The sequence below is a fragment of the Eptesicus fuscus genome, chromosome 21 (genome assembly GCF_027574615.1).
Source record: "Eptesicus fuscus isolate TK198812 chromosome 21, DD_ASM_mEF_20220401, whole genome shotgun sequence".
Classification (NCBI taxonomy): domain Eukaryota; kingdom Metazoa; phylum Chordata; class Mammalia; order Chiroptera; family Vespertilionidae; genus Eptesicus; species Eptesicus fuscus.
The window spans coordinates 38,240,894-38,268,000 of NC_072493.1; the positions used below are offsets into that span (position 1 = coordinate 38,240,894).

At 59.8% G+C, this 27,107-nt stretch overlaps 1 protein-coding gene across 6 annotated transcripts; it reads right to left on the bottom strand.

Annotated features, from left to right (window-relative positions):
* Positions 1 to 791: 791 nt before the first annotated feature.
* CIC (capicua transcriptional repressor) lies at positions 792 to 26,959 on the bottom strand. 6 transcript variants are annotated; one of them, XM_028137286.2, is made up of 21 exons: positions 26,860 to 26,959; positions 21,637 to 24,423; positions 9,910 to 10,059; positions 9,592 to 9,826; positions 9,383 to 9,512; positions 9,105 to 9,287; positions 8,860 to 9,025; positions 7,647 to 7,849; positions 7,326 to 7,551; positions 6,855 to 6,958; positions 5,427 to 6,648; positions 5,157 to 5,344; positions 4,590 to 4,711; positions 4,096 to 4,262; positions 3,677 to 3,979; positions 3,258 to 3,580; positions 2,738 to 3,009; positions 2,485 to 2,639; positions 2,278 to 2,409; positions 1,872 to 2,003; positions 792 to 1,790 (listed from the first exon to the last, which is right to left on the bottom strand). In XM_028137286.2, the coding sequence occupies exons 2-21, from the start codon at positions 24,410 to 24,412 to the stop codon at positions 1,423 to 1,425; spliced, it is 7,557 nt and encodes a 2,518-aa protein (XP_027993087.2). In that variant the 5' UTR covers positions 24,413 to 24,423; positions 26,860 to 26,959; the 3' UTR covers positions 792 to 1,422. The 6 variants fall into 6 exon arrangements, with proteins under 6 accessions (XP_027993087.2, XP_054566473.1, XP_027993086.2 ...); XM_054710498.1 differs by having other exon boundaries at positions 2,485 to 2,636; positions 3,258 to 3,583; XM_028137285.2 differs by having other exon boundaries at positions 3,258 to 3,583.
* Positions 26,960 to 27,107: the final 148 nt, after the last annotated feature.

Here is a 27,107-nt window from a genome sequence, read left to right on the forward strand (position 1 = left end):
CTCCCTCCCCTTTTCTGTTTTATGGCCAAGCCCATCTGGGTACCTCAGCCTCAGCCCTGATCTCTGAGGGTGTTGTTTCTGCCCAAAGAAGGCATCGTCCATCTATCAAGGCATTCTGGTTCTTGGAGAGTATGGCACATTTATACTATCACAATAGTGCTCCAGGCAGGCACTTACCAACCAGTAACACTAGGTGAAACCAGTTTGCTAACACTACCCTAAAGGATCGGGGTCAAGAAAGAATTCTGGGAACATAGTGGCCTAACACAGCCCTCCAATCTTTGCACATGCTGTTCTCCTGGCTGGTGCTCTGGGAGCTTCCCAACTCTCCCACTCCCAGCAGTCATCCCTCCACACAGGGTACAGGCATCTCTCAGCTGGGCACTATCCACGAATCCAGGAGAGGCTCCTGGCTGCAGTGCTGGCTTACACCACGTGGGGGCAACAGAGGTCACTGAGGACAGCCCAGTATTTGGGAGTGTCACCTCTGGGCTCAGACCTCAGGTCCAGCTGGAACTTGCACATCTAGGCCTTCCCCAAGCCCATGCATATTGGATGCCTGAGAAAAAGGCAGAGATGTCACCAGTCCCTGAGCACCAGACTTAGAAGGGAGCCACCCAGCCTTCAGTGGTCAGGGACCTTAGGTCATGGGGTCCTTCTGATGTCGGGAGGGAGTATCCTGGCATTGCTATCCTGATCTCACTGGGGGGAAAGTATATAGCTCCATGGCCATTTGGCGACAAGACTGGTGCAACCAACATCCCTCCTTTTCAAGTTGGCAGTCACACAGGTGTGTTAAACAGCTTTAATTGCGGTCATTGTGGCTTTTCGGCACAGTAAGAAATATTGCACATGATCAACATGTTTTGTTCTGGGGTTGGGGACAAGAGTAGAGGGAATCACCTTCTTAGAAAGTACAACCCAAGTTGGGAGGGCAGAGAGGTGGGGAGAGAACCCTCCCCATGCCTGTGGCAAAGTGCAGGAGCCCCTACCCCCAAACTAACCTGAGTCCAGCCCCTCTGGGGAAAAAAGGGGTGCGTGAACCCCTTACTCCACAGGCGCCTCCCTGTGGCCCAAGGCCCTCACTTCTCTCTGATTGCAGCCCTCACGAGCCATTTTGCATAAAGTACAAGTGAAAAGATCTGAAGGTCACACACTTCAGGTTATTATGTACAGGGGCTCGATGGAGGGAGACTGTGCCCCTGCTTCCCCTCAGCTACCCCCATCACTGGGAGGGAGCTGTGGGGGATGGGGATACACAGAGGGGCAGGCCTCATTCCGCCCCAAAATTGAAAGGACGAAATGGCTTTATTGGGGAGGAAGTAACCATCTTGCCCCCCCCCCCACCGTTCCTCCCACCTACATATTGTCCATGTCCTGAGGGGGGGGTACTATGGGTCCTGGGATCTTCTCAGGGGCCCCTCACCTGCCTGTGGCAGCTGTGGAGGGACCAGGAGGTGGGGGGGATGGTTGGGGGGCCCCCTCCCAAGCAGGCTGTCCGGGCCCCGGCTCTGGGGGTGGAGGCAGTGGTGGGGCAGCCTGGGCTGTGCCAGAGTCCGAGCAGGGTGAGGTGGGATCAGGGCCTCCAGCAGGGCTAGGAGTGGGAACAGAGGCAGCAGCAGTGCCAGTCGGGGGCGGTCCAGGGAGGGGGGACTCCGCTCCGGGAGGCTGCTCCGTGGGAGTGGCTGCCTGCATGATTTTCTGGCGCACCTCACGGATCTTCAACTGCAGACAGACCTTGGAGGGGAAGATGTCTGCGTAGCGGGCCTGGAAGGCTGCCGTGGCCTGGGCTAGGGACAGAAGGATTGGGGAGATGAGATGAGCAGGCAGATCCCCTCCAAGTGCTCCCCAAGACTCCAAGACATGCTCACCTGATGGGAAGAAGCCATGGTCCTGGAAGAGCTGCATGACCAGGGCCCGGCGCTGGTCCAGGGTGCGCCGCAGTGACGAGTATGGCACTTTCTCATATTCCAGCTCCCCAAGCACATCCTCGGCTTCTGTACCTGGAACAAAGGCAGGGAGAATGATCAAGGCCACCCCACCTTCACACCAGTGTCTAAGTGTCCACCTAGCCTTCACTGAATTCTCTCACAGCAGAGTTCAGAGGGGACAAGCCCAAGGTCACATGGCAGTGGACTCTGGAACCCACGCTTAACCTGCTGTCCTTCCTCTCAGCGACACCCACCCACCCCTCCCATGTCTAACCCAGTTCATGAGACCCCACCCCTTTTGCAGGCCCTGGGTCCCTCACAGTTTCACCGGCCACGGCATCAGCACCTGTGCGGTCAAAGGTGAAGATGTCTCCCTCGCACTTGGCACTCTTGGGGGTATTAGGCTCTGAGCTACAGCTGGAGCGTCTCCTCATCTTGCGCTTGGGTGAGGTGGGGTCCTCGGGGGCGGAGTCCAGGTCTGGTCAAAAGAAGCAGGCTCAGGGGAGGTGGCCCAGCCTGTCCCCCACCAACCCCAGAAGTCCCCCTTGCCTACCGGTGGAGTTCTTCCTTTTCTTGCGATAGGAGCCCAGGATGGCCCGGGGCGAGGTGGCCAGAGACTGCAGGGTGGGAGAGGGCAATACCTCTTCAGGCCGAAACTCGGGCAGCTCAGCAAAGCGTTCTTCGAAGTCTACTTCTGACAGGACCCTGCTGGAGAGTGGGCAGGGTCACCTCCCCTGCTTGGCCTGTAGCTGCTCACTCTCCCACCAACCCCACAGGCTCCACCAGAGCCCCCAGCCCACACTCACTTGTCCACAGAGTCAAAGGTCTTCTTCAGAGGCGGGGGCCGCACCTTCACCTTCTTGCTGGTACCAGCTGCCTCCTTGCGCTCGGGGTTGTCCCCGGCTGCTCTGCCACTACTGCCCTCACTGCTGCTGCTGCTACTGCTGCTGCTGCTGCTGCTAGCAGGGGCTGGGGCTGGAGTTGGGGCCGGGCTAGAAGGGGTGGGAGGCTCCCCACGACTATCCAGGCCCAGCCCAGGGACACGCCAGTCTGAAGATGAGCTGGGGAATTTGCTGGCCTGGGGTGGGGATGGCAGAGAGATGAAGGACACGGGTTCAGACTTGCTGGGGTAAAACCCAGAAACACAGAGAGACAGGTGCTGATTGCCCGAGACAATCTTGGAGAAAGCCCAGTGACAGTCAGGCAGGAGGGACAAGGGCACGTCTCAGATATGTGCAGGGAAGAGGGGTGGGTCAGGGAGCAGACAGTGGGCCAAGGGACAGAACCCAGTAGCAGCCGGAGCCCCCAGGACTGCTGGACACTCACCATAGTCTCAGGACCCTTGGTATTGGTCCGCTCCTCAGCAGGCAGGGGTGGTGGGGGGCTACTCCGGGGAGTGGGAGCCCAGGTCTCTGGGGTAGGTGGAGGGACCGGCGTTGTAGGCTGCCCCTCAAGCTCGGACTCAGGGGCAGCAGGCTCACGAGCTGAGCCAGGCTCCAAGGGCTGCCGGGGTGCAGGGCCAGGCCGCCCAGGGGCACCCGCCTCAAAGGAGCCCACAGGAATGCTGGCGATGGCTGCCTTCACTTTCTGGGGGGCCTTGGGGGTGGGCCTCTGGGCCTTGGGGGCCACTAAGCTGTAAGTCATGGAGCCTGCTGATGGGGAGAAGAGCATTTGCTGAGCTAGGCCTGACTGGATCCCATTCCCTGGATCCAACTCACCCCACCCTGGGTTGGCCCAACACCCACCTGTGGCACTAGGAAAAGGGCTGGTAGGGGCTGGGGTGGCAGTGGCAGTGGCAGTAGGAGGGGCCGATGGGCCCTTGGGCAGGATTGTAGCAGTAGGGGGGGTGGTGCTGGTGGCCACAGTGTAGACCAGGCCTGCAGGGGCCTGGGATGGCTGGGCCAGGGGCGCTGACGAGGTGGGTACGGGGCTGCCAGGGTAAAATGCCGTGATGACGGGAGCTCCAGGGGCTGCACAGGTGGGAGGGAGCTGGGGGCTGGGCACAGGTGACACGCCCACCTGGCCAGGAGCCAGCAGCGGGGCCTGGCCTGCAGAGAGGGAAATAGAAGAGAGGCAGGGGCCCGTGTTAGGCCGGGACTGCCTCAGCTGGACTGCCTCAGACCCACCATGGGTTCCCAGCACTGCCTGCCAGGTCATCCCTCACCTGAAAGCAGGGGCTGTACGAAGGCAGGGCCACTGGGCCCCAGCGAGGTGAAGCCTAGGGCTACGGAGCTCGTGGGCCCATAGGAGGTGACTGTTCCAGCCTGGCTGGATGCTGAGCTGGTGACCAGAGGCAGCGTGTGCCCGCCTGCTGACTGCACATAGGTGATTCTGTCGCAAGGAGAAGAAAGGGGGGAAAGGGTAAAAATGGGGGAAGAGCCTGGCTGGTGTGGCTCAGTGGTTGAGCACCAACTCATGAACCAGGAGGTCAATGATTCGATTCCCAGTCAGGGCACATGCCTGAGTTGCAGGCTCAATCCCCAGTAGGGGGTCGTGCAGGAGGCAGCCAATTGATGTGTCTATCTCTCCATCCCTCTCCCTTCTTTCTCTAAATCAACAAAAATGTATTAAAAAATAAATAGGGGAAGAGTGAAGCGATCTGGCCCCCCCACCCCCTTCCCTGGGCTTGCCTCCAGGTGAGGGCTCAACTGCCATTACCTGGTGGAGGAGGGCAGCAGGACCTTCTGAGGCTGGGAAGTGGGACCAGGGATCGTGGCTGGGCTGAGAGGCGGCACCAGGCCGCTGGGTGTGCTCACAGGCACTGGAGTCAACTGGATGATCTGTGGGCAAGAGCACCCCCAGGCTGCAGTGAGTGGAGGACCCAGCATGGGGAAGAGGAAGGCCAAAACCTAGGAGGGTGGTGGGTCTCATCCAAAACAGGGAACACAAAATTTGGAATTGGAACAAAGGGAAAGAAGACAGCAAGAGGTGGGGGAAGAGATAAAAATAAAAAATAAAAACCAACAGAAATTTAAAAAATTTTTTTAAATGTTCTAAAAATTTTTTCAAAAGGTGGGGAACACAGAAAAGGAACAAGTTGCAGACACTGAGGCCAGAATCAAGATGCACAGAGACACTGAGAAGACAGCAAGGCACTTCCAGAGACAGACAAAAGGGGGAAAAGTGAGACCGAAGGAAAGGCAGACAGAAACTCTAGGCTACGGAGACCAAACCCAGCAGGAGAGGAATGAGGAACAGGTGGGGCCACAGCCAGGATGCCCTTACCTTGCTAGGTGGCTGGGCGCCATTCTGCACAGGTACTGAGAAGGGCGGGCTCACCAGGGGCAGCGGCTGGCTGGCTCCTCCACCGCGCACTGACATGCTAGGGGTGGCCAGGGGCACTAGTACCTTCCCAGGTAACAGCTGGGCTGAACCACTGGGGGCTGGGGCCTGCACAGGAGAAACCGACTGGGCTGCAAGAGGCAAGAAAGGAGGTTAAAGGGAGCCGAACAGGGCTGCGGCCCCTCTACTTGTGCTGCCCAGCCCAGGCCTCACCTTTGGGGGGCGGGACAGAGGGTACAGACTGCAGGATGGGTATGCCAGGAGTGGGCGCAGTGGCAGCCAGGACTTTGCCGTTGGTAGAAGTGCCCGGTGGAAGGGTGAAACGAATGCTGGTGGTTGATGCAGGGCCGCCAGGAGCCACTGCCTTGGTCCCAGGGGCTGGTGCTGGAGCAGGTGCCACTTGAAGCTGCTGGGGCAGTGTGGGCAGGATGTACTGCACCTGGGTGATGCCCCCAGCCTTGCCCAGGGCACCTGGCTGCAGAATACCCAGGGGCACTGGCCCATTGGGGCCAGTACCAGCACCTGCTCCTGAGCCCGTAGTGGCCCCACTACCAGGGGTCCCCTGGGCAATAAACTGGACAGCAGGGGGTGCAGGGGCCCCATAGCCTGGGGTGCCCACCAGCAGGTTGGTGACAGTGGCAGGCGCCTTCCCCACAGCACCTAGTAGGGGCCCAGCCACCAGATGTGGGGCTGGTGAGGTGGCTGTTGCCGACTTCTTGTCCGAATACACTAAACTGACGCCCAGTGGAGAGCCCCCAGGTGCCCGGGACCCAGTGATCGTTTCAGTCCTGGCACCCGCTGCGTCACTTGGAGATGCTTCCACCCGACCAGAGGTGGAGAAGGGCTTGGAGGCGATGGGCACAGGAGTGCTGCTGACAGGCCGCACTACGTTGGTGACCATGGTGGCAGCTGGGCGGGACAGGGGAGCCGGTGGGGTCCCATAGGCCAGTGATGGGGCTGGGGCTGAGGACATGCGGGCTCCGCTGCCTTCCCGTTCCTCCTTGTTTGGAGGCAGGACTAGTGTCTGCAAGACACCTCCTCCCCCCGCAGGAGGTGCTGCAATAACTGAGGGGCTAGGTGGTTCCAGGCCCCCTACACTTTCAGGCCTCTTGCGCCGGAAGGTAGTAGGATCCGTTGGGAGAAAGCGGGTGGCCTTGGCAGGTGTTGCTGGGCCCCCAGGGGGTGGGGGCCGTAGTGGGCCTGCTGTGCTGCCCTGACCTGACTCTTGGGCCTTGAAAGTCCCTGAGCCCAATGAGAAGGTGGCTGCTGAGGCTGAGGAGGATGCAGGTGGGGACGAGGAGGATGAGGTGGGCCCGTAGCCTTTGCTGAAGGCTGCAGGTGGATCCGGGGGCCCTGGGGGCTCAGGGTCCAGCGATGGACGGCAGTGGGTAAAGGAGGAACGAATCACAGGTGAGAACACTTTCCGGCCATAGCTCTGGTGGAAGGAGAAGAGACACAATCGTATCAGGGAGCCTGAACACCCACACCCAGGCCACCTGAAGGCCTTGATTCATCCAGCCTGTGTCACAATTCCCTATGGGGCAAATAACTTCCCTCTCAGGCTCTCTGTCAACACACAAGAAGATATCCCCACTCCTGGAGTTCAGTGAGACCAGACAGCACCAAGTCCCAAGCACTCACCTTGCTGCTCTCTGGGTCTTCCCCAGAGCTATCTCCACTCTCACTGTCAGTTACCCGCTCCTTGCACTTGAGGTCAATGTCAGTGGTGCTGAAGCTATCGTCAGCTGTGGGAGTAGAGGGAACAGTGTTGGCAAAAGGGCCAGAAGGACAGTCTGGAACCTGGGCTCTGGCCTCAGCTCTGCCCCAAACCAGCAGTGAGTATTGTCCAGGAATGCTGTTCCTCAGCCCAGGGTGTGTCCACCTACACAAGCATGCATCTAACACTGTGCCCAATGGCCTGGCCATGCCCAGGTCCTCCTGGTTGCCTATCTGGCCAGAGGCTTTCCAAGAGTAGGGGTAGGCTTGCACAGTAGGGCCTGAACTGAACATATGTGAAAGGGAAGGGGGAAAAAAGGGCTTGAGGGTCTGGATCCAATCTCTGCCCACCATCCAAACCCCTGGACAGGATTCTGGGTCCCTGCCACTGCTCACCAATGACATCATCATCCCCTTCCTCCTCACAGATAACCATGCGTTCCTCATCACTGGTCATGTCCTCACTGGCTGCACGCTGGGAACGGGAGGCTCGGGTAGGCAGCAGTGGAGGCCGCCCACTGGCCGCGAGGGCACCTCCCTCGCCAGGGGCCGCAAAGGGGCCCGGAGCCCCATATTGTGTGGAAGGCTTCGGGCCAGCGTAGGATGAAGGGCCAGACACCATCTGCAGGGCAGTTGCAGGGAGAGATCAGCCGAGGCTGTCGCCTTGGGCAGCCCTCCCTGCCCATCTCCCCGACTCCCGTGGCCTGTACCCCAGACCTGAGTCAATTCCTGTAGTGCCTGGCTGTCTACTTCTCCGCCATCCAGGCTGTGGACCCCACTGTGGGAGAAGGCTCGGGGCCGGGCCGAACCAGGTCCCCCAACTGTGTGCAGACGTTCTGCCCCACAGGAGCCGCTCCCCGAAGCCTTGGGGTCCGAGCTCAAAAGTGTCTGGGCTGCGACAGAGAGAAGCTCAGAGGACACTGTAGAGTGGAAGGGGGGGAAGTGCTGCAGAGTCAGGAAGCCTCTTACCAGCACCTGGACTGGCTGAGCCACCCGCCGTAATTCTAGGTACTGGGCAAAAGCACGCTGGAATTCCTGGGCCACCAAGCGGAAAAGAGATGCCCCCACCAGCCCAGCATCTCCTTCCCAATGGTTCCTGCCCTCTGGGGCTGCAAGGAGCAAGCCCATTGCTCCCCAGGAGGCAGCCCTCCTGAGAGTAAGAAAGCCTGCAGACAGGTTCGTGTGGCGCCGGCTAGCTAATAACCACTGGCCTGTTCCCACACTGCATCCCTGCCCTGAGTTGTGAGCCCAGACCCACAGGATTGCTCTAGAAAAGCACCTCAGCACAGTGCCAGGCACCCTGACAACTGCAGTCAGGAAGCATCAATGAGGGGCTTCCAACTGTGGTTCTGGGCGTCAGCCAAGCTGGGCTTTAATTTCTGGCACTTCCAGTTACTGTTTTCTGTGACTTCAAGCAAGTGGTTTTGCCTCACCTGGAAAATGGGGTATGGTTCTAAGTGCTAGAGATTACACCCCACTTGGTGCCTGGTATATAGTAAATGCTAAGTGGCAGCTGATGAGATTGCTATTTGGAAATTTTATCTGTCTGGACCTTCCTGGATCCTTCACATGAGAGAAGTGCTGGTTCCTTTATAAGTAAAGGTCCTCAAATAAAAGTGACAGGGCAGCCCTGGTCATTGTGGCTCAGCTGGTTGAGCGTCATCCCACGCACCAAAAGGTCACCAGTTCAATTCCTGGTCAGGGCACATGCCCCAGGGTGCAGGCTCAATCCCCAACAGAGGGCATGCAGGAGGCAGCCAATCAATGTTTCTCTCTCTCCCTCCCCCTTCCTTTCTCTAAAGTCAGTAAAAAACGTATTTTAAAAAAGTGACAGGGAGGCGCTTCTGTGGCAGGGGGTGAGCAAGCAAGTGGGTAGCAGAGGCTCCCAGGGATGGGGCAGGAGGGCAGGAGAGCCAAGGAGCTGACTAACCTCCAGGGGCAGCAGCCGTGCCCGTCTCCGACATGCTTCGCTCCCGCGTCTCCTTGTGCCCTCCTGCCAGCCCCAGGCTTGTGGGCTTGGCCTCTGAACTAGACTTCTTTCGGTCCTTGTTGCACCACTTCCAGTCTGGGTGGGCCTTAAAATGGGCCTCTTTCACCTGGCAGGAGATGGCAGGACCCTTCACTCACCCGCCCACCAGAGGAAGCTGGGGAGGAGCCAAGAGGAGGAGGTGTTACCTGGAAGGCCAGGTCGTGGTACTTCTGCTTCTCCTTGGGCCCCAGGGCATACCACCACTCGCCCAAGATCTTGCTGACGGTCCTGTTGTCCTGGTTGGGGTGACGCTGGTGGACAAGGGCCCGGTGCCGCTTGCTGAAGATCATGAAGGCGTTCATAGGCCGCCGGATATGGTCCTTCTCCCGCTACGGCAGACACGGGTCCAAGGGGAATCGTTAGAATCAAGGAGACAGGCTTGGGTGGCCACAGGCTGAGCTGGGGACAGGTGGGGACGAGGCACCTTATTGGGGCTACGTCCATCCTTCTCCGAAGATGAGTCTCGTTCCTTGGGCAGGGCACTAAGGGACTGGGTCCGGCGTTTCCCAGGTGGCAGAGGCAACTGGATCTCAGGAGACATGATGGAGAGGAAGCTGTAGTGAGAGCAGCAAGTACAGTGAGGTCCACGTCCCTGGCCATCCCACCCCCAGTCCCAGGTCTCGGGGCACTCACGCATCATCATGGTCACTCTCCGTCTCACTGTCTAGCCGGGGTTCTCCTGGAGGGCCAGGGGTCTCCTCCTCAGTGGTGGGAGGGGGGCCCTTTCCAGGGTCCACTCCCCCCAAAGTGTGGGGGGGTCCAGGCCCTGGGCTCTCAGGGCATGTGGCTCCAGGGGGCCGCCCAGGGTCAGCATTCCCTGTCCCGCTTGGTGGCTGCTCGTGAGCAACAGCCGCCGACTCAGCAGGCTCTGGGGACAGAGAGGCAGATCAGAGGGCTCCTGAACCACCTCAACACTATCCCCATGCCTTTCCACAGCCCCCCATCCCTCACCTTTGCTCTGGTTGGAAGCCACTGGATGGCTGGCAGGTTGCTGGGCCTCACTTGGCTGCACGGAGGGGTCTGGTTGGCTGGGGGCCAGGAAGGGGACTAAGGAGTGCCAAGGGAACACGGCGACAGAGCGAGGTTCGACGTTCGTCCACACTGTGGGAAGGAGCCAGCTGAGCTGTGCAGTAGATCTTGGCCTTGACCCTCAACCCAAGGTTTTTCCACCCTGAACAAGGTAGCTCCACCTCTGTTTTACACCCCCTTCTCCTAGCCCTGAACCTCTCGACATGCATGCAACATCACTCAAAGAAAACGCCTATTTGAAAGGTTTCTAGGTTTATAAAAATGAAAACAGAAGCAGGGATGGAAAGAGAATCTGCTGCCCCACTCCCTCCCCCCACCTCCACTAGCCCTGCCACCAGGGACCAGGCCAGAGGAATGACTGGCTCCTGTCACAAACCAGGCCATGTTTGACTGCCATCCTACACTCCCAAGGCCCAAGACCTCAGAAGGCCTGAAGACCCTTCCCCAGCCACGCCATGTTGCCAGCACCGATGTTGCCAGCTGACATAGCCCCTTACCTTGGCCTCACACTCCTTTTCTCTTTCCTGAGGCAGATGGCCCTGTCTTTCCTCTCCTTTTCCCTCCATTACCCACAGAGTCTTGAGTCTGTCTCTTTGCCTCCCTCCCACTACCACAGGCACCAGGGAGCCAGACCTGCCCTTCCTGGGCTGGGCACAGGTGGCTATAGCATCTCTCCCCTTGCCACCAAAGAGAATCTACTGCCTGTGAAGAGGCCTCCTAGCCTCTGTCCCTCTAAAACTCCACGCTCATCTTTAGGGCATGGCCCAACCCCAAGCCCAGAAAGAGGGGAGGGTATAGTAAACTCCTTGGAAGAGAAGGCACAGACAATGGGACAAAAAAGAACTGTTACAAGTCTCTGCCCAGGGAAGGCAAGAGTGCCAGGTGTTTCCTTAAGGATATACACAGGAAGGCACTTCCCTCATCAGGAGCTGGTCCCAGAGAACCCCCTCAGCTCCAGGAGCTGGGTGACTGGCTGGACTCCTGGAGCAGGCGGAGACCAGGAGTGGGCTTCCCTCTCACTGCTGGCTCCCTGGGGGAAGTGGAACCAGCAGCAGAGGCCCCTGGTAGGGGAAGACTAAAAAGGGAGGAGGGGAACGCCCTAGCCCTGGTCTCCATCATTCCAGGCCTTCCCCTGACCCAGACCACTCTGTCCTGGAGTTACCACCCTCCTGCCTTCAAAAGCCTGGACTAGGGGAGCCCTTTGTGAGCACCTGATTCTATAAAGGGCTGACAAAAGAAAAGAAAAAAAAAGCAGACATCAAGGCAAATGGAGAGGAACAAGGAGGCCAGCACTGGAAGCGACTCAAGACTCCACTTAAGACACAATATGACGACCCTACCCCCTAACACTGGGGCCCTGAGGACACAAAAGCCTTCTTGGCCCTCCAACCACTTCACAACCCCCAGGGACCTGAACCTGTCCCGCTCTTCACAAAGGTCTTTCTCACCAGTGCCTCCTCATCTGCTGGGTGGAGAAGGGGCCCAGCAGACAATGAGGGAACAGTCCTTTGGTCCTGCCCCTCCTGAACTGCTCCCAAGTGCCCTACCATCCAGGATCTTTGGGTCTCTCCCTCTCCGCAAAGCTCAACACAAACACTCAGCCCAACACTGTTCTAAGCAAACAGGGCCTCCCTCACTTCCCAAATCCTGTCCCGGCCCCGCTGCTCAACCGCAGCCCCTTCCCTCTGTCTAGTCCACACCTCGGGCCAGTAGGTCTCAGGCTGCTCCGAATCCAATCCATGCTCCCAAGCCAGTTACACTGCATCGCTCACCTCCAATGACAACGGACCTCTTTCGCCCCATCACCTAACACCAGGCTGCTTGCTCCAGCTACTCCCCACGCCCATCACTCCGCTACACTCCCACCTGCCGTCACTAACCACTTGACCTGCCGTCACTAACCACTACAGCTTGTAACTTTCCCTTTACTCTACCTCTACCATTCTCCTGCTACATCCCCATCACAGATTCTCCGCAGTTAGCACCCCAACATCTTGACCCCTACAGTCCCAGGGCCCAGGAACTACTGACCGAACATTCCGAGGCCACGGGAAGCCGCGCCGGACGCGGGCACCAGGGGCCTGTGGGCTGAGTACATGGTCCGGCGCGAGGGGGCCTGGCCGGGGCTCGCGCCTCCTCAGTGGCCGCCGCTCGGGCCCGGGGGCAGCTGGAGGCCGTCGACGCATGCCCCCCCCCCCCCCGCGCCCGACAGCCCCCCTCCGGCCGCCCCACAAGGGGGTCTCTGCCGGACGCGCCTGCGTAGAACGCCGCCTGCCCCCCGCCGCCCAGGGGGCGGGGGAGTTCAGAGCGCTCCGGACCCGCCCCGCCCCCCGGCGCCCGCGGGGGCCGTCACGGGGCGCGCGGCACTGGGGCCATCGGCACCGCCCCCTCCCCCTCCCTCCTCCCGCACCAAGCCCGACGGGCGGGGCGGGGCGCGGGTGCGCGTGCGCGGCCCCCTCCCTTCACCGCTCCCTCGCTCGCTCGCTCCCTCCCTCGCAGCTCCAGCGGGTAACGGCTGTGGCCCCGCGCGCCCCGGCTGCTGGCGCCGCCGCCCCCCCTTTCTGGACCCCCGACTCAGCACCCTGTCGACCTCCGGCCCCCGGCGGACAGACGGCCCAGCGTGCATGCGCCCGTGCGCTCCGAGCAAGCCCCGCGCCGAACCACCGCCGCCTCCCCGCCCCGCCACTACTACGCGCTCCCCTCCCCCCGCCGCGCCTCCCCCCGCCCTTTCCCCGCTTCCCCCACGGCCTTCCGCGCAAGCCCGGCCCCCAGTGCGTAATCCCATTGGCTGCCGACACCGCGCGCGGGTCAGGCCCCGCCGCGCCCGCCCCCATTGGCTGCCCCGGGGGAACGTCAGTCATATGCAAATGAGGACAGGGATGGGCGGGCTCCGTTTGGCCCCAAGCCGTCCGGGGGCGGGACCGCGGGAGGAAAGAGGCAGGACGGGCGCACTGCAGTAAAGGCACCGAGCCAGGGGGGCGGGTCGTGGCGCCGCGCTGCGGAGGCCCCTGGGTTGTGTGTGGTTGTGTGTGTCCAGTCCTTGCAAGGAACACGCTCACGCGCACTTGGCCCACCTGGGCGCGCACGGCTCCGCGGGGCAGACGAATTGCTTGTAGGGTTGAGGGAGTCACCCCCGAACTCTCACCAACTCTCACATCAGCACACACACATCCCTCATAGACTTTCCTACCACACCCATTATTTCATATACACCCCACGGTCACATGTACCTTCGGTCTTACACTCACTGTCACACGCGAAGCCACAAACCTCTAACACCTGCTCACTTATGTGTACTACTTTCCACACTCAAGGTCCATCACTTCCCACCCATCATCCTCTTCATGTGACCCATTTCATACCTGTCCTGTCATACATGTTTCACCAATGCATATCTTCACACATTCACTGGCCCACATTAATCATTATACAAACACAACATATCAGATAGGCAGAATGATCATGCACACCTCATCACAGCCACTGCTTCTCCATCACACACAACCCACATCCCTCCCACACAATCGCACATGCTCTTCTATCTTCACACACTCACACTGCCTTCTAGGTACTTCCATCCCCAACACAGGCTAATTCTTACAGACACCATAGTGACCACTCACACTATAGAAACTTACCCTGGTAAGCACTAACTACACCTCAGTGCCCTGGCATAGCAGGTATACAGAGTGCCATGGCCATTCAGCTACCCAGCCTGAAGCTGCCCAGGACCCTCTACCTCACAGACCACCACTGTGCGATGGCCTGCCACCCTAGGCTGTGAGCCACTCCTTCCAAGAAAGGTCCAGGAGGAAGAAAGGAAACAAACAAACACTAAAGCGGCTGTGTGCTGGGAGCGTGTATGTATTATCTGTTCACTGAATCCTCACAGCCACTAAGGAGGTACACTTTCTGATGTCCATTGTTCAAATGAGAATATGAGGCTCAGAGAAACAATGAATTGTACAAGATCATGCAGCCAGACGTAACAGCCTAGTGCTCCAACTTAAATGCACTTCCCACTACGAAAATTTAACCTCAGGGTGGACACAGGCAACAGACTCCCAAACAAAAGTCCAGGAATACGGTTAGGCTATGATATAGAGACTGGTTAACTACAGAAAGGTCAGAGGTCACACACAAAGATACAGGCAGGGGTCTGGGACCCACCAGACAGAGATCAGAAGCCCTGGATCACCCAAGGGAGACCCTGGGGCCACACCTGAGCTGGTAAAGGTTGCACAGGCTCAGATGGACCAATACCGGGCTCTTTCACAGGTGGGGTGGGGACAATGATAGACAAACCCTTTTCCCAGCCTGCCCCATCCACCAACAGAGCTGAAGGCTCAGAGAGGGAGCAAAACCAGAGCCCAGAGGGGAAGGGGACATCTGTAGCCCTGTGACCTCCAGAGACTGCAGGACCAGACACTTGGCTGTGAGCCTGGAGAGGCCACCAGAGGGACTATTAGTGACTGCCCCCTCCTCCACAGGCAGCCCCAGACTCAGACCCTCCATTACCTCACTGCCCCAGGGACTGCAATGTGAGGCAGAAACCAAGGTTGAAATCAATGTGGCCACTATCTCCTCACCGCTGCCCCCTCCTCTCCCCAGCAGTGAGTCACCTATTGGCAAGTTAACCCCTTCCCCACTGCAGTGGAGTCCAGGGACAGAGCTCAGAGGAACCTTGCCCCCAGATCCCCCACTTCTGTTGGGTGAGAAAAGGAGGGAAAATGGGCCCCACACATCTGGGCGAATTGTACATCTGGTAGAAGACACAGTGCCTCCACAGGAGGGATGGGAAGAGGCCCTTTACAGGGTACAGTACAGCTAAGTAGGGGCCCAGCCTGGCAGGGAGGGGCCGGAATCTAGGCAGGAAGGGCCCCCCTGCCCTGGGCACTGGGCCAGCCCTATACTTAGCTCCCATTGTTCAGAGTGGAGGAACCCTGGGTGGGGGTGATTAGGAGTGGAGAAGAGGGAGCAGGTTCTGTACCCACACAGCTCCATCTCTCCAGCCAGCCTCGACCCTAACTAGGGCCCTCCTAGTTGGAAAATGCTGAGGAGGTTCTCCAAACGAGGGCCCCAGCCCCATCTGAAAGGGGGTAGAAAGCATCCTTCTCTCAAGACAGGTATTGGGGCAGAACCACAGTACAGCCATCCCCTGTACCACCCATGAACTCACTCCACAAAAGGTTTGGCCCTAAACAGCCCCAAAGCACCACCCCAACTCCACCCTAGCCTGGGGTCACAAAGCCCAGACAGAGACACCAATTGCCACCCAGGGTGGCACAAGCCAAGGCCTGCCCAGAGGCCTGGGGCGTAAAGCCAGGGATGCTGACAGACTGAGGGACAGCAGACACGCTCTGAACTCACGGGCCCTATTTATTGAGCCCGAGAGGCACCCCACCCCTGCCACCCACTGCTCCCTACCCTGCCTGGGACCCCGCCTCAGCTCACCAACCCGGTGTCCCCAGATCCCCTCACCCCCTTCCCACATACACACCCACCCACCCACTCCGGGAGGCGACGGCCAGGGTTGCCTGGGGAACGAGCCCAGGATTGGGCTGGTGCGGCTGTGGAAGGATGGGGGCCTAAAAATAGCACCAGGGTGAGTCAGTGTGAGTGGGGCTGGGGTATGCAGGGGGACCAGGAGGGAAAGAAAGGCAGGCGAGAGGTGTGGGGGAGGGTCCCCAAGGATTGGGAGATGGGCGGGATAAAGACTGAGGGTGGGGAGTGGGTTTGGGGGTGGGGCGGGGGTAGTGTTTAGGCGCCGGGAGTGGGAGGGCTGGTTGGCGCGGGCTGAGGGAGGCGCCACGGCCCGGGCGGAGGAGGGGGCGCCGCCCTGTGTTCTCCTCCCCTCCCCGAGCTCACGAGATTTTCCACTCGCCGCCTGGCCCCTGGCCAGTCCCCGGCGGGCCCCACAAAGCCGCTTTGTGTTAGGAGGGCGGGCGGGCGCCCGGCCGGCCTGACACCCACGCGGGCCGCGGCGGGGTGCGGGCCAGCTGGCACCCGAGCTGTCTGCGGGGGGAAGAGGGGGGGGGCAGGGGAGGGCACCAGCACCAGTCCGAGGGCGCGGCTGCTCAGGGGTTAATGGCACAGAGGCAGTCTCCGCCAATCGGCGTCGTCGGGCTCGTCGGCGGCCAATAGGAAGGACGGAGGCCCGACGGGGGGCCTACCCCCTGGGGCGCGGGAACCTGTGCCCCTCGGTACCCGCGGAGGCTGGGCGCGGCCGCCCTCAAGGGGTGAACGTCCGGATCTACAAAGCCCCGGGTACACCGTCTCCCCGCCGTTTCTCAAGAAACAGGCCTAGAGGATAGGACCTTGCAGTCAGGAGGAGGTGTGGGCACGGTCGGGATTTGAACCCTGGTCTGCCTGGCTTCACAATCTGCTTTCCTGCGGACATGGGGAGACGGGAGTTCCCTGGCCCAGGCTCCCGTGGGGAGCGGGAATAGGGGATGGGGTGCGGGCGAAGGAGGCGGCGCGACGGGCTAGGGTCCAGCCGCCTGCGGTGCAGTCGCTGCCGCCGGTGGTAATGGGAGCCAGACGCCGTCGCCGCCGCTAATGCGCCTCCCTCCCGGCCACTAATGGAGCTATTAATGCCGGGGGCTGCGACACCCCCGCCGCCGCCGCCGCCGCCGCCGCCGCCGCCGCCGCTGCTGCGCATGCGCGCGCGGCCGCCCCGCGGTCCTGCCGCCAGCCACCGCCAGGAGGCAGCCTGACCTCTCACAGCTCTTGGGGCGGGGAGGGGGGCCTCTTCCAGGAAATCTCCAAGAATCTCTCCTGCTACCTCACAAACTCCTCTCCCCCCAAGTCATCCTCTTCTTTCCAGTCTAGGCCTCTTTTCTCTCCAGTGCAGTCTCCCGGGATCCAGTGCAGACACCCAGGTGCAACCTTTTCCCTCCCCTGCTCCAAACCCTTTCTTGGCTCTTCAGGGGCTGGCATTCAACCCTGGCCTCATTGGAGCTGTCCTCCATGGCACCCTTCTGCCAAGCCTAGGCTCTAGTGTCAGCTTCAGCCTCAACTAACCACTCAGAGGTCATGCACTTTCACCCTCCTGGCCTTTGCTCCCGTGCTGCCTTGGCCTGGATCGCCCTTCCCTTTCTTTCAACTACCCAGAAATCCACTCATTCCTCCTGCTTCAGCTCAAATTCCCTCCAATGAGAAGCCTTCCTGAACCTCCCTCATCACCTGGCATTCAGCAAGAGTTGTCTCTATCCTCTGGATTCCCCAGACTCTGTACCTCCGTCTGTCATCCTTGCCTGTGCCTGCAGCCATATCTGCCTTTCCCATCCACTTACCCCAGGACTGTTTAGCCTGGGCCTGGTGGAAGGATGAGGAGGGACTTCTGGTGGTAGGGATGGGATTCACTGTTTGAGACTAAACAAATTATGGTGGGCAGAATTTGGATCTGGTTTTGGGGAGTCAGAAGACCCTCAGCCCCTTTTGGGGCCTCATTTTCCCTACCTACCCAAGCATAGTTTGTGGGCGCTGCTTGATCTGAGGTCCTACTTGTTGGGGTGGACTACATGTGGGGCTCAGTTAAATAGAGCTGGCACCATGTGTCTCCTGAGAGGGAGGGGATACAGGGTGATCTGGGTCATGCCCTCTAGCAGTGAGTGGGCACAGGAGCTGCTTTCCTACTGCTCCCCCACAGCCGGATCTCCTAGCTTGGCCTGCACAGCCCCCGCCTTCCTGCCTGTCTTGGGAACAGGTGCTTGGGTGTAGACAGGTCTGCAGATGGCTCCTAACACCTCTCAGCAGGGTTCAGGGACAGTGTTGGAAGTTAATTTGTCCCAGGCCTGGACCACCTCCCAACACACTCCAAGAAGGAAGTAGAGGACCTGATGTTTAGCACCTGTCCACTGACTTCAAGGAACAAAGCACCTCATGTACACAAGGTGGCAGTGGGGGCTAGAATGGAGGCCAAAAGTCAGTCTAAAGAGTGGGAGAAGGGAGGTCAGGAGATAGGCTAAGGCTGGTGCAGAGATACAGGGGGCCAAAACAGAAAGAGGGTGGGATGAAAACTCAGACAAGGACTGATGTCTAGGGAGAAACAAACCAAGAAAGGTAGAGAGAGCCAGACTCCGAGAAAAACAGACAGACTGAACTCCAGAAGAGAGAGAGATTCAGGCCTAGAAATGGAAACCTAGACACAGACATAGGAACCCAAGGGAGAGACAGACAGGCGGACAAACCCAGGAGAAGGGGCACTGCCTGTCAGTATGGGTCGCCAGGCTGACCCTGAGAGCTGGAAGGAAGACTGTGCCAGGAACTGGGCTGAGACATCTGGCCTCCTGGGATGGGGCTACAGGCCCTGGGGCGGCTTCCTTTCCTGGGGAGCAGGGGGAGGGTCACAGGGAGGTGGCCATGGCAGCTGGCTGGCCTGGCCATGCGCAGAATGTGGAGAATGCCTCCGCCTGCCCCGGCATGTCCCCCAGCGGAAGCAAATGCCTGGCGGGGGGCAGGAGGAGGCAGGCTGCCCAGCGGCCCCCTCACACCTGCTGCCCTGAGTGAGGGTCAGGCTCTGGCATGGGCAGGCAGAAGGGGCCAGGACTACACCTTCATTATGCCACTGGGCACCATCTGTCCTCTCTGGACCTCTGAGAGAGAAAGCCCCAAGGTGCCACCTCCCAAGGGTTTAGGGAGGCCTCTGGGAGAAGAACAAAAGGGCCTGCTGGCTGGGAACATGAGGGCAACCTGGATACCTCAGCATGGGTGTTGTCAGAAAGGTGCGGCTCCGAACCGACAGGACAGGCACTGGACAAGTTCTGACGACCAGGTGGCCTCCAGCAAGGGGCCTCCTCCTTAACTGAACCTCAGATTTCCCCAACGCCGGGGCTGGTAATTCCTACTCACAGCATTGGGTGAATTCGATTAAGATTACCCCACACCTGAGGCTGGGCACATGGTAAATGCTCAATGAAGGTTATAGCCCTGGCCAGTTGCTCAGTGGTTACAGCGCCGGCCTGTGGACTAGAGGGGTCACAGGTTCAATTCCAGTCAAATAGAGCTTGGTTGCAGGCTCAATCCTGGCCCTCCCTGGTCAGGATGTGTGTGGGAGGCAACCAGTCACTGTGTCTCTCTCACATCGGCTTTTCTCTCTATCCCTCCCCCTCCTTTAATCTCTCTCTCTCTCTCTCTCTCTTCTCTCTCTCTCTCTCTCAAAATCAATGGAAAAAATATCCTGTAGGATTAGCAAAAAATAAAACAATAAACAAGAAGAAGAAAAGGATGCTTACAATGACTTCTTCATCATTGTTATTGAGAGCGCTTAAGAGCCTGTGCCGTGGAGCCAGACAGCCTGGGTTTAAAGCCTGCATCTTATCCTACTGGCTGACCTTGGACACATCTCGGGCTGCAGTTTCCTCCTCTGTATGCTGGAAATAATAAAGTGTCCTCACCTCCTGTGAGGTTATGAGGATTCAGTGAGTAAATATTCAGTCAGCACTTACTGAGGAGCGAGCCAGGCACATGCATGGGTAGTGCTCAATAAATTATTATTACTGTACCTTCTGATAGGAAGAGTCCTGTGATCTGGAGATCAGGAGACTGGGTTCAAGGCCCAGTCCTGCTCCTCCCTGGCTGGATGAACTCAATCAGGACTCTTTTCTGCCGGGGCCTCATTTTTCCTATCTGGAAAATGATGGCAGGAACCCTTGCTGGGCCTGCCCTTGAAGATCTCAGGTCACTTGCATTAGTGCCATCCCTCCCAAGGCAGTAGATGTGAGATGATGCTATGAGGGCAATGTCTGGGGTTGTAGGCATGTAAGTAGGGGGTGCCGGGGGCGGGAGGGTGGTTAGAGTCCCGCTTCATTTTCTTCATCTGCTTAAAGACAGAAATCCCTGCTGTGCCCACTTCTGAGGAATTTTGCTCATATTAACTACAATAACAAATGTAAAAGCTGTAGGGAGTGGGGCAAAAAACACAGCACACAACCTCAGTATATGAGCATGGGAGTAAGCAGAGCCCCTGTGTCCCTGTGCCCTGGCTCTGGGCTGAAGCTCTATGAGGGCAGGGCCTGAGCTCCTTCCTACATTGGCCTTTGCCCCAGCCCATGCCACAGCAGCTCTGTCCTTCCTGTCTCCCTGCCTTTAAAATAGCCAAGGTCAGATTGGCTCAAAACCTTCCATGGCTCCCTAGTGTCCTCAGGATCAAGTTCACAAGTCTCATAAGGGCCCTCTATTATCTGACCCTTGCTCTCCAATATAGTTGCACATCCCAACACTCACCCACCATCGACAGCGAGTCTTTGCATATTCAACTTCTTTCAAATACTTGCTTGTGCCTCAAAGTCTTTGCTTCTGCATGTTCCCTTTGCCTGCAGGTTCTCCTGCTGGCCTTGGCAGGCTCACTTCTGCACACCCTTCAGGTCTCCCTTTAGAGGGTTTTGGCCCCTCCTCCAAGAAGTCCTCCCAGCTTTCCACATCCCTGCCCTGACTTCTCTGGACAGTCACTGTCTGGGCAGTCCGTCTACACCAGGGATGGTGAGCCCTCTGAGGGCAAGGCTGTGTCCTCGGCACCAACCAGCACAGGACTAGGCACAGAGGGGCCCTCAGTCAACAGTGGACTCATAAGTAAACAAGAAAAAGATGCCAGAGAAGGGGCTGGTGATGGGTCTGTCACCCTCCCTGAGTTGCTCTGACAAGGCCCAGCCTGGCCTGGGCCCCCGTCTCTCAGCACTGTTGCAGAAATGCTCCTCTCTCCAACCTTGGCCTCAGCCCTCCAGCCACAATGGCTTTCCTCAGCTGTGCTCCTACTGGCCGTGGAGCCTCCTTCCCACTGGCCACCTAGGAAGCTCTTCCGTCCCATGGTTGCTGATTTCAACTCATCCTTCAACTCTTGCCTTACACACCCTGTCCTGAGGGCAGCCAGACCAGATTCATACCTGGATTCAAACCAGGGCACAATGCCCAACACAGCCCCAGCTCCCCTCCGGGGCACCGACAGCACCTGTGGTGTGTACTGGGCACCGCGGAGAAGATGCGGCCTCCGGTCCTGGTCTGGCCACCTCCCGGCTCAAGGACCTATTGGAGCCTCAGTCTTCCCACCTGTAACCAGCACTGCGGCCCAGTGGTCACAAGCCAGCCTCAGTTTGAAGGCCGACTCCAGGATTTACTAGCCACGTGAACCTGTGCAAGTTACTAACCTGATCTTAGTTCCCGCTACAGGAGCACAGTCATAGCACCCGCCTGGTAGGGCTGTTATGAAGACTAAAGGAGCTAATATTCGAAAAGGGCTTAGAGCAGGGCCCTGATGTTGTTAAGTGCTGCATCATGGAGTGGGTGTGAGGGCTCAGCAAGATAACCCAGGCGAAGTTCTTATCACAGTGATGCCCCCCGCCAGTCCTCCAAACATGAGAAGTGTCATCGTGATTATCATCTCCACCAGCTCTCCCGAAGGCTCTACTCAGGAGTGGCTCCATGAACCCCTTCGACATTATTTTCCCAACGAGGCCTCTGGAAGCACTGCATTGGGCCTCCCAAGTCCAGTCCCTTGCCTGACACATGAATTCCCACTGGAACAGCTGTAAGGAGAGGCCAGCCTCCCCTGGAACCCCTCCCAAGGTAGGAGCTCCTCCTGAGAGCTAGTCTGAAAGTAGCCCTGTTTAAAATGACCTATTGGAGCCTCAGTCCATCCACTGCACCTCTTACCTGTCCCAGGCCGGCCCATGATGACTTCCTTCTTAGGGGCAGGATGGCTGGTGTAGCCGCTGGGCACCAGGACGGGCAACAGGGCAGCAGGTGAGGGATGGAAGGCCACTGGCTGGAAGGGCGAGGAAGCCAGGCCAAAGGTGGGCATCGGCTGGGCCACAGCAGTCGGCGCAGCTGGAGGCACAGTTATGGGTACAGGAGCCGGCAGAGGTGGGGGCAGGCCAGGCTTCCCACTGGCCACCCCAGGGGGCACCGGGGTCTCTCGGCAGCCCCGCCCAGGCCCTACAGCCCGAGCCTCCCCGGCAGCGCCCACCTCCCCAGGGAATTTGGAAGGCAGCGGCACATCAGGGTTTCGGACAATAACAGGTGAGTCCCGTTGCACAGCAGGCACCCTGCGCACAGAGGGTCCGGGATCTGAAGTCAGGCCAGCAGGTGGGGGCAACAGCAGCAATGGTGAGGGCTGGCGGGAGCGGGAGAAGGGCACAGCCGGTGACACGGCCCGGAAGCCGGCCGGTGTGGAGGATGTAGGTGTATGGGACACGGAGTCCACACCAGAGTCCAGGCTGTCACTCTTGGGGAAGTCTGAGGCAGCTCCTCCACCCCCTGTACCAGGGGCTCCCAATGGCCCTGGGTGAGGCAACAGCTCTGTCTTCCTCCGCCCAGGGCTGATGGGCACGGTGAAGGTCAGGTTGGTCTGAAAGGTGGGTAGGATGCCGGAGGAATGGCGCTCTCGGGGGGCAGGCGGCGGTGGGTGGGAGCCCAGGTCTGGTGGTGTCAGCACGCCAGCCTTAGGGGTACTGGCGCTCAGGTGGCGACTGCGAACAGCAGTGCGTTGGATGACTGGGGACGCGTTGATGGGGCTGAAGTTGGCTGGACGAAAGCCGAAGAGGGGTGAGGGTGAGGGTGAGGGTGCTGGCGAGAAGGGCGACTGCGTAGAGACTGGGGAGAAGGAGGGCGTGCCTGAGCGGGAACTGCCCAAGGACACCAGCATCACTGCTGCCTCACACTCATCGAACTCAAAGCGTGACAGGTCAGCCGGGGCCACAAGGCGTGGGCGGGAGTCTCCACGAGCTGCCACACTGCTGGCCTCGCTGTCCCTCGATGTCTCATCGCCCCAGTCGAACTCGGTGCTGCCCTCACGAGCTGCCGCGCCGGCAGGCCGCCCGGCCCCACCGGCGTCCGCCAGGCCCTCCATCTCCTTGGTTCGCATGGACAGGTGGCGGGAGCAGTAGCCCCGCCGCTGAGACTCCTTCATGCAGCCATCTCGCGAGCACAGCCGCCGCCACTGCTTGCCGTTGAATTTCTTCCGGATTCCATTGGGTGTGCAGACCACATCACCCTTCTTGTACTTCTGCTGGGCGGCTGTCAGTGGTGTGCGGGCCCGGGCGGCCGGGGCAGCCCCCTTCTCCAAAGAGGCCACGCTACTGCTGCGGCTGCCGCCCTGGCTCCCCTCCTGGCAGGGTGAGGGCTGCTCTCCAGGGCGGCCCGGGCCTGCAAAGGCTGGGGATTTGGGGGGCGGCGACAGGAGCTGGGGTGGGGGCAGCGGGAGCAGGGCCGGAGTGCCCTGGGCTGGCGGGTGCTTCTCCGCACCTTCCTCACAAGGCCCCAGATTGCCACCAAAGCTGATCTTGGAGACCTCGGCATCCTCAGGCTGCTTGGGGTCCAGGGCAGCAGGGCAGGATGGCAGGGAGGCCCCCGGCTCGGCCTGCTCCTCCTCGGGGCCCATGGGGGGCTTCTTCAGCAGGGCCTCGAGTTCCCAAGGCGGCCTGAGCAGGCGGAGGCTGGAGCGGGCCACCCATATGGCCTCCTCGGGCTCATGACACGACGGCTGCTGGAGGGCGGCTAGTGGGCCCGGCTGGGAGCCGAGACCAGGGCTGAGGCGGACCTTGTAGGCAGCCGGCTTCGTAGTCACCTCCACCACCACACCCTCACGGTAGGCAGCCACGCCGGGCTCCACACAGGTGCAGACGGCCGTGCCCACCACCAGCGCACCTGGTGGTGGCATGGCATCCAAAACCACATCCACACCACCACCGCTGGGTGCCCCCTCGTAGAAAGTCAGGGCCCGGTCCCCAGGGAACTGCACACCCAAGTCCTGGCTTCGGCGCACCTGGCGTACGACAGCTGGCAGGAAGAGGCCATCCTCACGTCGAGCCAGCACCCGCTGGGATCGCAGCTGCCGCAGGTCATAGCTGCCACTGTTGCCACCCGGGGGCCACAGGCCTGGCCCACAACCTTCGGCTGGCTCGTCCTCCAGGTCAGCTGAGTGCTCACTGGCTGTGTCGGTGGAGGAAGAGCGGGCAGAGGTGGGGGGCTGTGGAGGAACGCCCAGGGTGCCAGTTTCCTCAGGGGTCCCTGCCCGCTCCTCAGGGGCCCCAGCTGCCCCACAGCTGCCACCGCCAGCACCATGCTCCTCCACGTACTTCTTCTTGGGTGCTCGTGACTTGAACGTGGCTGTCTTTCGGCTAAGTGGAGGTTCCCAGCGGCCTGCCTCACCCTCTGCCTTGGGGTCCTCAGCTGGGCCTGGGGCCGGGTCATCGGGGCGTAGCTCTAGGGGGAGCCCCTCAGCCCCTGAGGCCTGCTGGGCCTCCTCCTCCTCACCCTCCTCAGCCTCTTCTGGGCCCGGCTGCTGCGGTCCCTCGTAGTCCTCTTCCTCTGGCCTGTCACCCTCCCCGGCCCCTCGCCGCCTCAGGGCCTTGGCCCTGGTGGCTGGTGGGGACTTGCCTCCACTGATAGGACCTGGGAGGCCAGCACACGCCTTCTTCATTGGCTTCATCTTTTGTCCACCTGCAGAGTGGACGGGCAGACAGGGGTCATCGGGAGCAATTCAGGAATCCCCCAGACCCAGCGTCCCCCAAGAGTTCCCACTTGCTGAGGTTCCCGCCTCAACTCCACGATCCCCGAGGCCTCCTTCCTGGCTGTCCCCAACTCATTATGGGCCCCTGGCCAGCAACCAGACACAGAGTGGCACCCATGTTCCATGGGCTATTCCCTCTGGCTCCTCAGGGACACTCCCATACACCTGCTCCCTCTGCAGAAGACACAGCAGGCACTTGCACACACTCTGCCTGCCCTCCGGCCACATAAGAAGCACTAATGGTTCACACCTATGGAGCCTCACTCTGTGCCACCCCCGGGCTAAACTTGCCTTTATGAACCCATTTCATCCTCAAACAGCCCTGAGACAAGGGCTACCAACAGCCCATTTCACCCTGAGGAAGCTGAGGCACAGAGAGATCAAGCAACTTGTCCAAATTAATCTAGCTATGAAACAGAGAGCTAGGGTCTGCACCCAGGCATTCTGGCTCCAGAGTCTGTCCTCCTAACCATCTCTGTGTGCTGCCTGTCACATGACTCAGAGGGCACACTTCCTTACACTGTCACCATCCACAGAGCACACGCACTCACACATGCACACGCACAGTCACAGAGAGGGAGGTGACTGGGCTGTGATGTGAGCTTCTCTCCATCTCCCCCCGCCCCACCTCACTGAGTGGCACGGCCTGGCTTTGTGGGAAGGAGTGGGCAGTTGAGAGACCTGAGAAGCAGCTGCCCACTCTGCTCTGCACCCTGGGCCTGCCGGGTAGAGCCATCTTCCCAGATCCTGGCAGGGAGCAGGCAGGGGCATGTCTGAGGCAAGAGCTCATACCCAGCGCTGCCACGGGGCTGCGCATGAGCACACACACGCACACAAACACACACACACACAGGCAGACACACACACAGGCGCACACACAGGCACACACATACACGTCATCACACAGTGGGACATGGATCTGCACCCCAGGGTTTCCCTGTCCCACTGGATGGGAGACTGCCCTGCCCCCCTAGCACCCAGGGTGACATCCACAAGCCCAGCTCCCCTCTCTGGCCTGTACGAATCCCCACCCTGGTTGGGCTGGCTGGGATAGCCCTGGCAAGGTGGCTGAGCCGGCCAGGCCCCCCTAAGCTCCAAATGTGCCCCCTGACTCCAGGTGGGTGTAAGTGGGAGAAGGTCAAAGAAAGCAGGACAAGCGCAGCTGGCCAACCTCACCCACTTCCTGAACAGTCATTACTGCCCGCCCCCTTTCAAGCTACCCTGAGAAAAGAAAAGGGAAAAAACTTTACTCTGAAGTGACTAAAAGAGCCTGAGGAGCTGAAAGGGGGCCTCAGCGGTGGGGTGAGGGTGGGGATGTTGAAGGAGCCCAGGACCATAAACCAAACCTAATCAGAGGCACCCCTGATTCACGTCTTCAGGGACCCCTGACCTCCTGCTCTCCTGCTTGAGGCCTGCTGCCCCTGTGGACCCTGTAGTCCCGGGCTGCCCCTTCCCTAAGCCAATCCTGTGGTCCTCATAGGCAGAGCCTGGAGGGGCCGGGGTTTCTCAAGCGGAGGAAGGCACCCCAGTGCCCCAGAGTTGGACAGCCACCACCACCTTCTCCCCACTGACCCGCTAGGCCACCAACCTGGGAACAGAAACCCAGCCCCAGTCCTGCCCCAAAACAAACCTCGCATATTCCACCAGGGCCTACATCAGCACTGCCTGGCACCCCTGGACTACTGCCTGGCCCAGCCTCCACCCCAGAGCCAAGCCTCTTTCTTTCCCTGGGGGCCTACTCTCTTCCTGTCCACCCTTCTCTGGAGAACTCCCACTCAGTGCCCGGTGGACCCTCACCCCGTCAGAATCTGAGCAGTAACTCCTGAAGCCCAGTCCAGCCCAGGCCCTGGCCCCTCAGGGTCTCATGCCCTCTGCTCCCATCAGCCCTGCGGGCACCACCTTCTCTGCCACTCTCTCTCCCATCCTGTCACCACTCTACCTCTACCTCTCTTCTCACAGGCCCTAAGCCCCCTCCTTAGTCACCCACCCTTGCCATTCTCATCTACATTTGCCACCTCTTCCTCCCAGTCACCTCCTATCAGCCATCTCTGGACCTGCCACCTTCTCTCCCCATCACCTCTCCTTGTCATCCCCTCCAACTCTGTCCCCTCCCTCTCCCTGTCACCCTGATCTAGTACTGTCACCCCTCCATTCCTGTTACCCATTCTCTGCACACTACCCTCTCCTAATCACCCCTCTTCTGTCCCGCCTCCTACCTACCACTTCTTCCACTCTGTCTACCCTTCCCACCATCCCACCCACCCTTTTTCCCCTGTACCCCCTCCCCGTCCCTGCCACCTGTCCCCTCTCAGCCCCCAGCACCCCAAATCTCCCCTGCCCGTGTCAGCCCTGGACCCGCCCCTCACCTCCGGCTCGGCGGGTTTCGGGGCGGGGGGCCGTGGCCCCGGCTCGGTCCGGTCCGGTCCCTCCCCGCCCCCCCTCCGGCTCTCCCTCTCGATTCTCCCTTTTTTTTTACTCCAACACACAAAATGGTGAATGGACCTGCAACAGCTGGAGCAGCCAGCCAATCAGCGGCCACAACCCCGCTGACCGGCGCAGTCCTATACCAATAGACATTCGCTGCCTGGTCAGCTCCGCCTCTCGACGACGAGCG

Coding starts and splice junctions, on each gene's coding strand:
- CIC (XM_028137282.2), bottom strand. CDS start 24,412: ATGAAGCCAATGAAGAAGGCGTGTGCTGGCCTCCCAGGTCCTATCAGT. Junction 9,827..9,909: donor GGCTTCCAACCAGAGCAAAG/GTGAGGGATGGG, acceptor CTCTGTCCCCAG/AGCCTGCTGAGTCGGCGGCT. Junction 9,026..9,104: donor ACCACGACCTGGCCTTCCAG/GTAACACCTCCT, acceptor ATCTCCTGCCAG/GTGAAAGAGGCCCATTTTAA.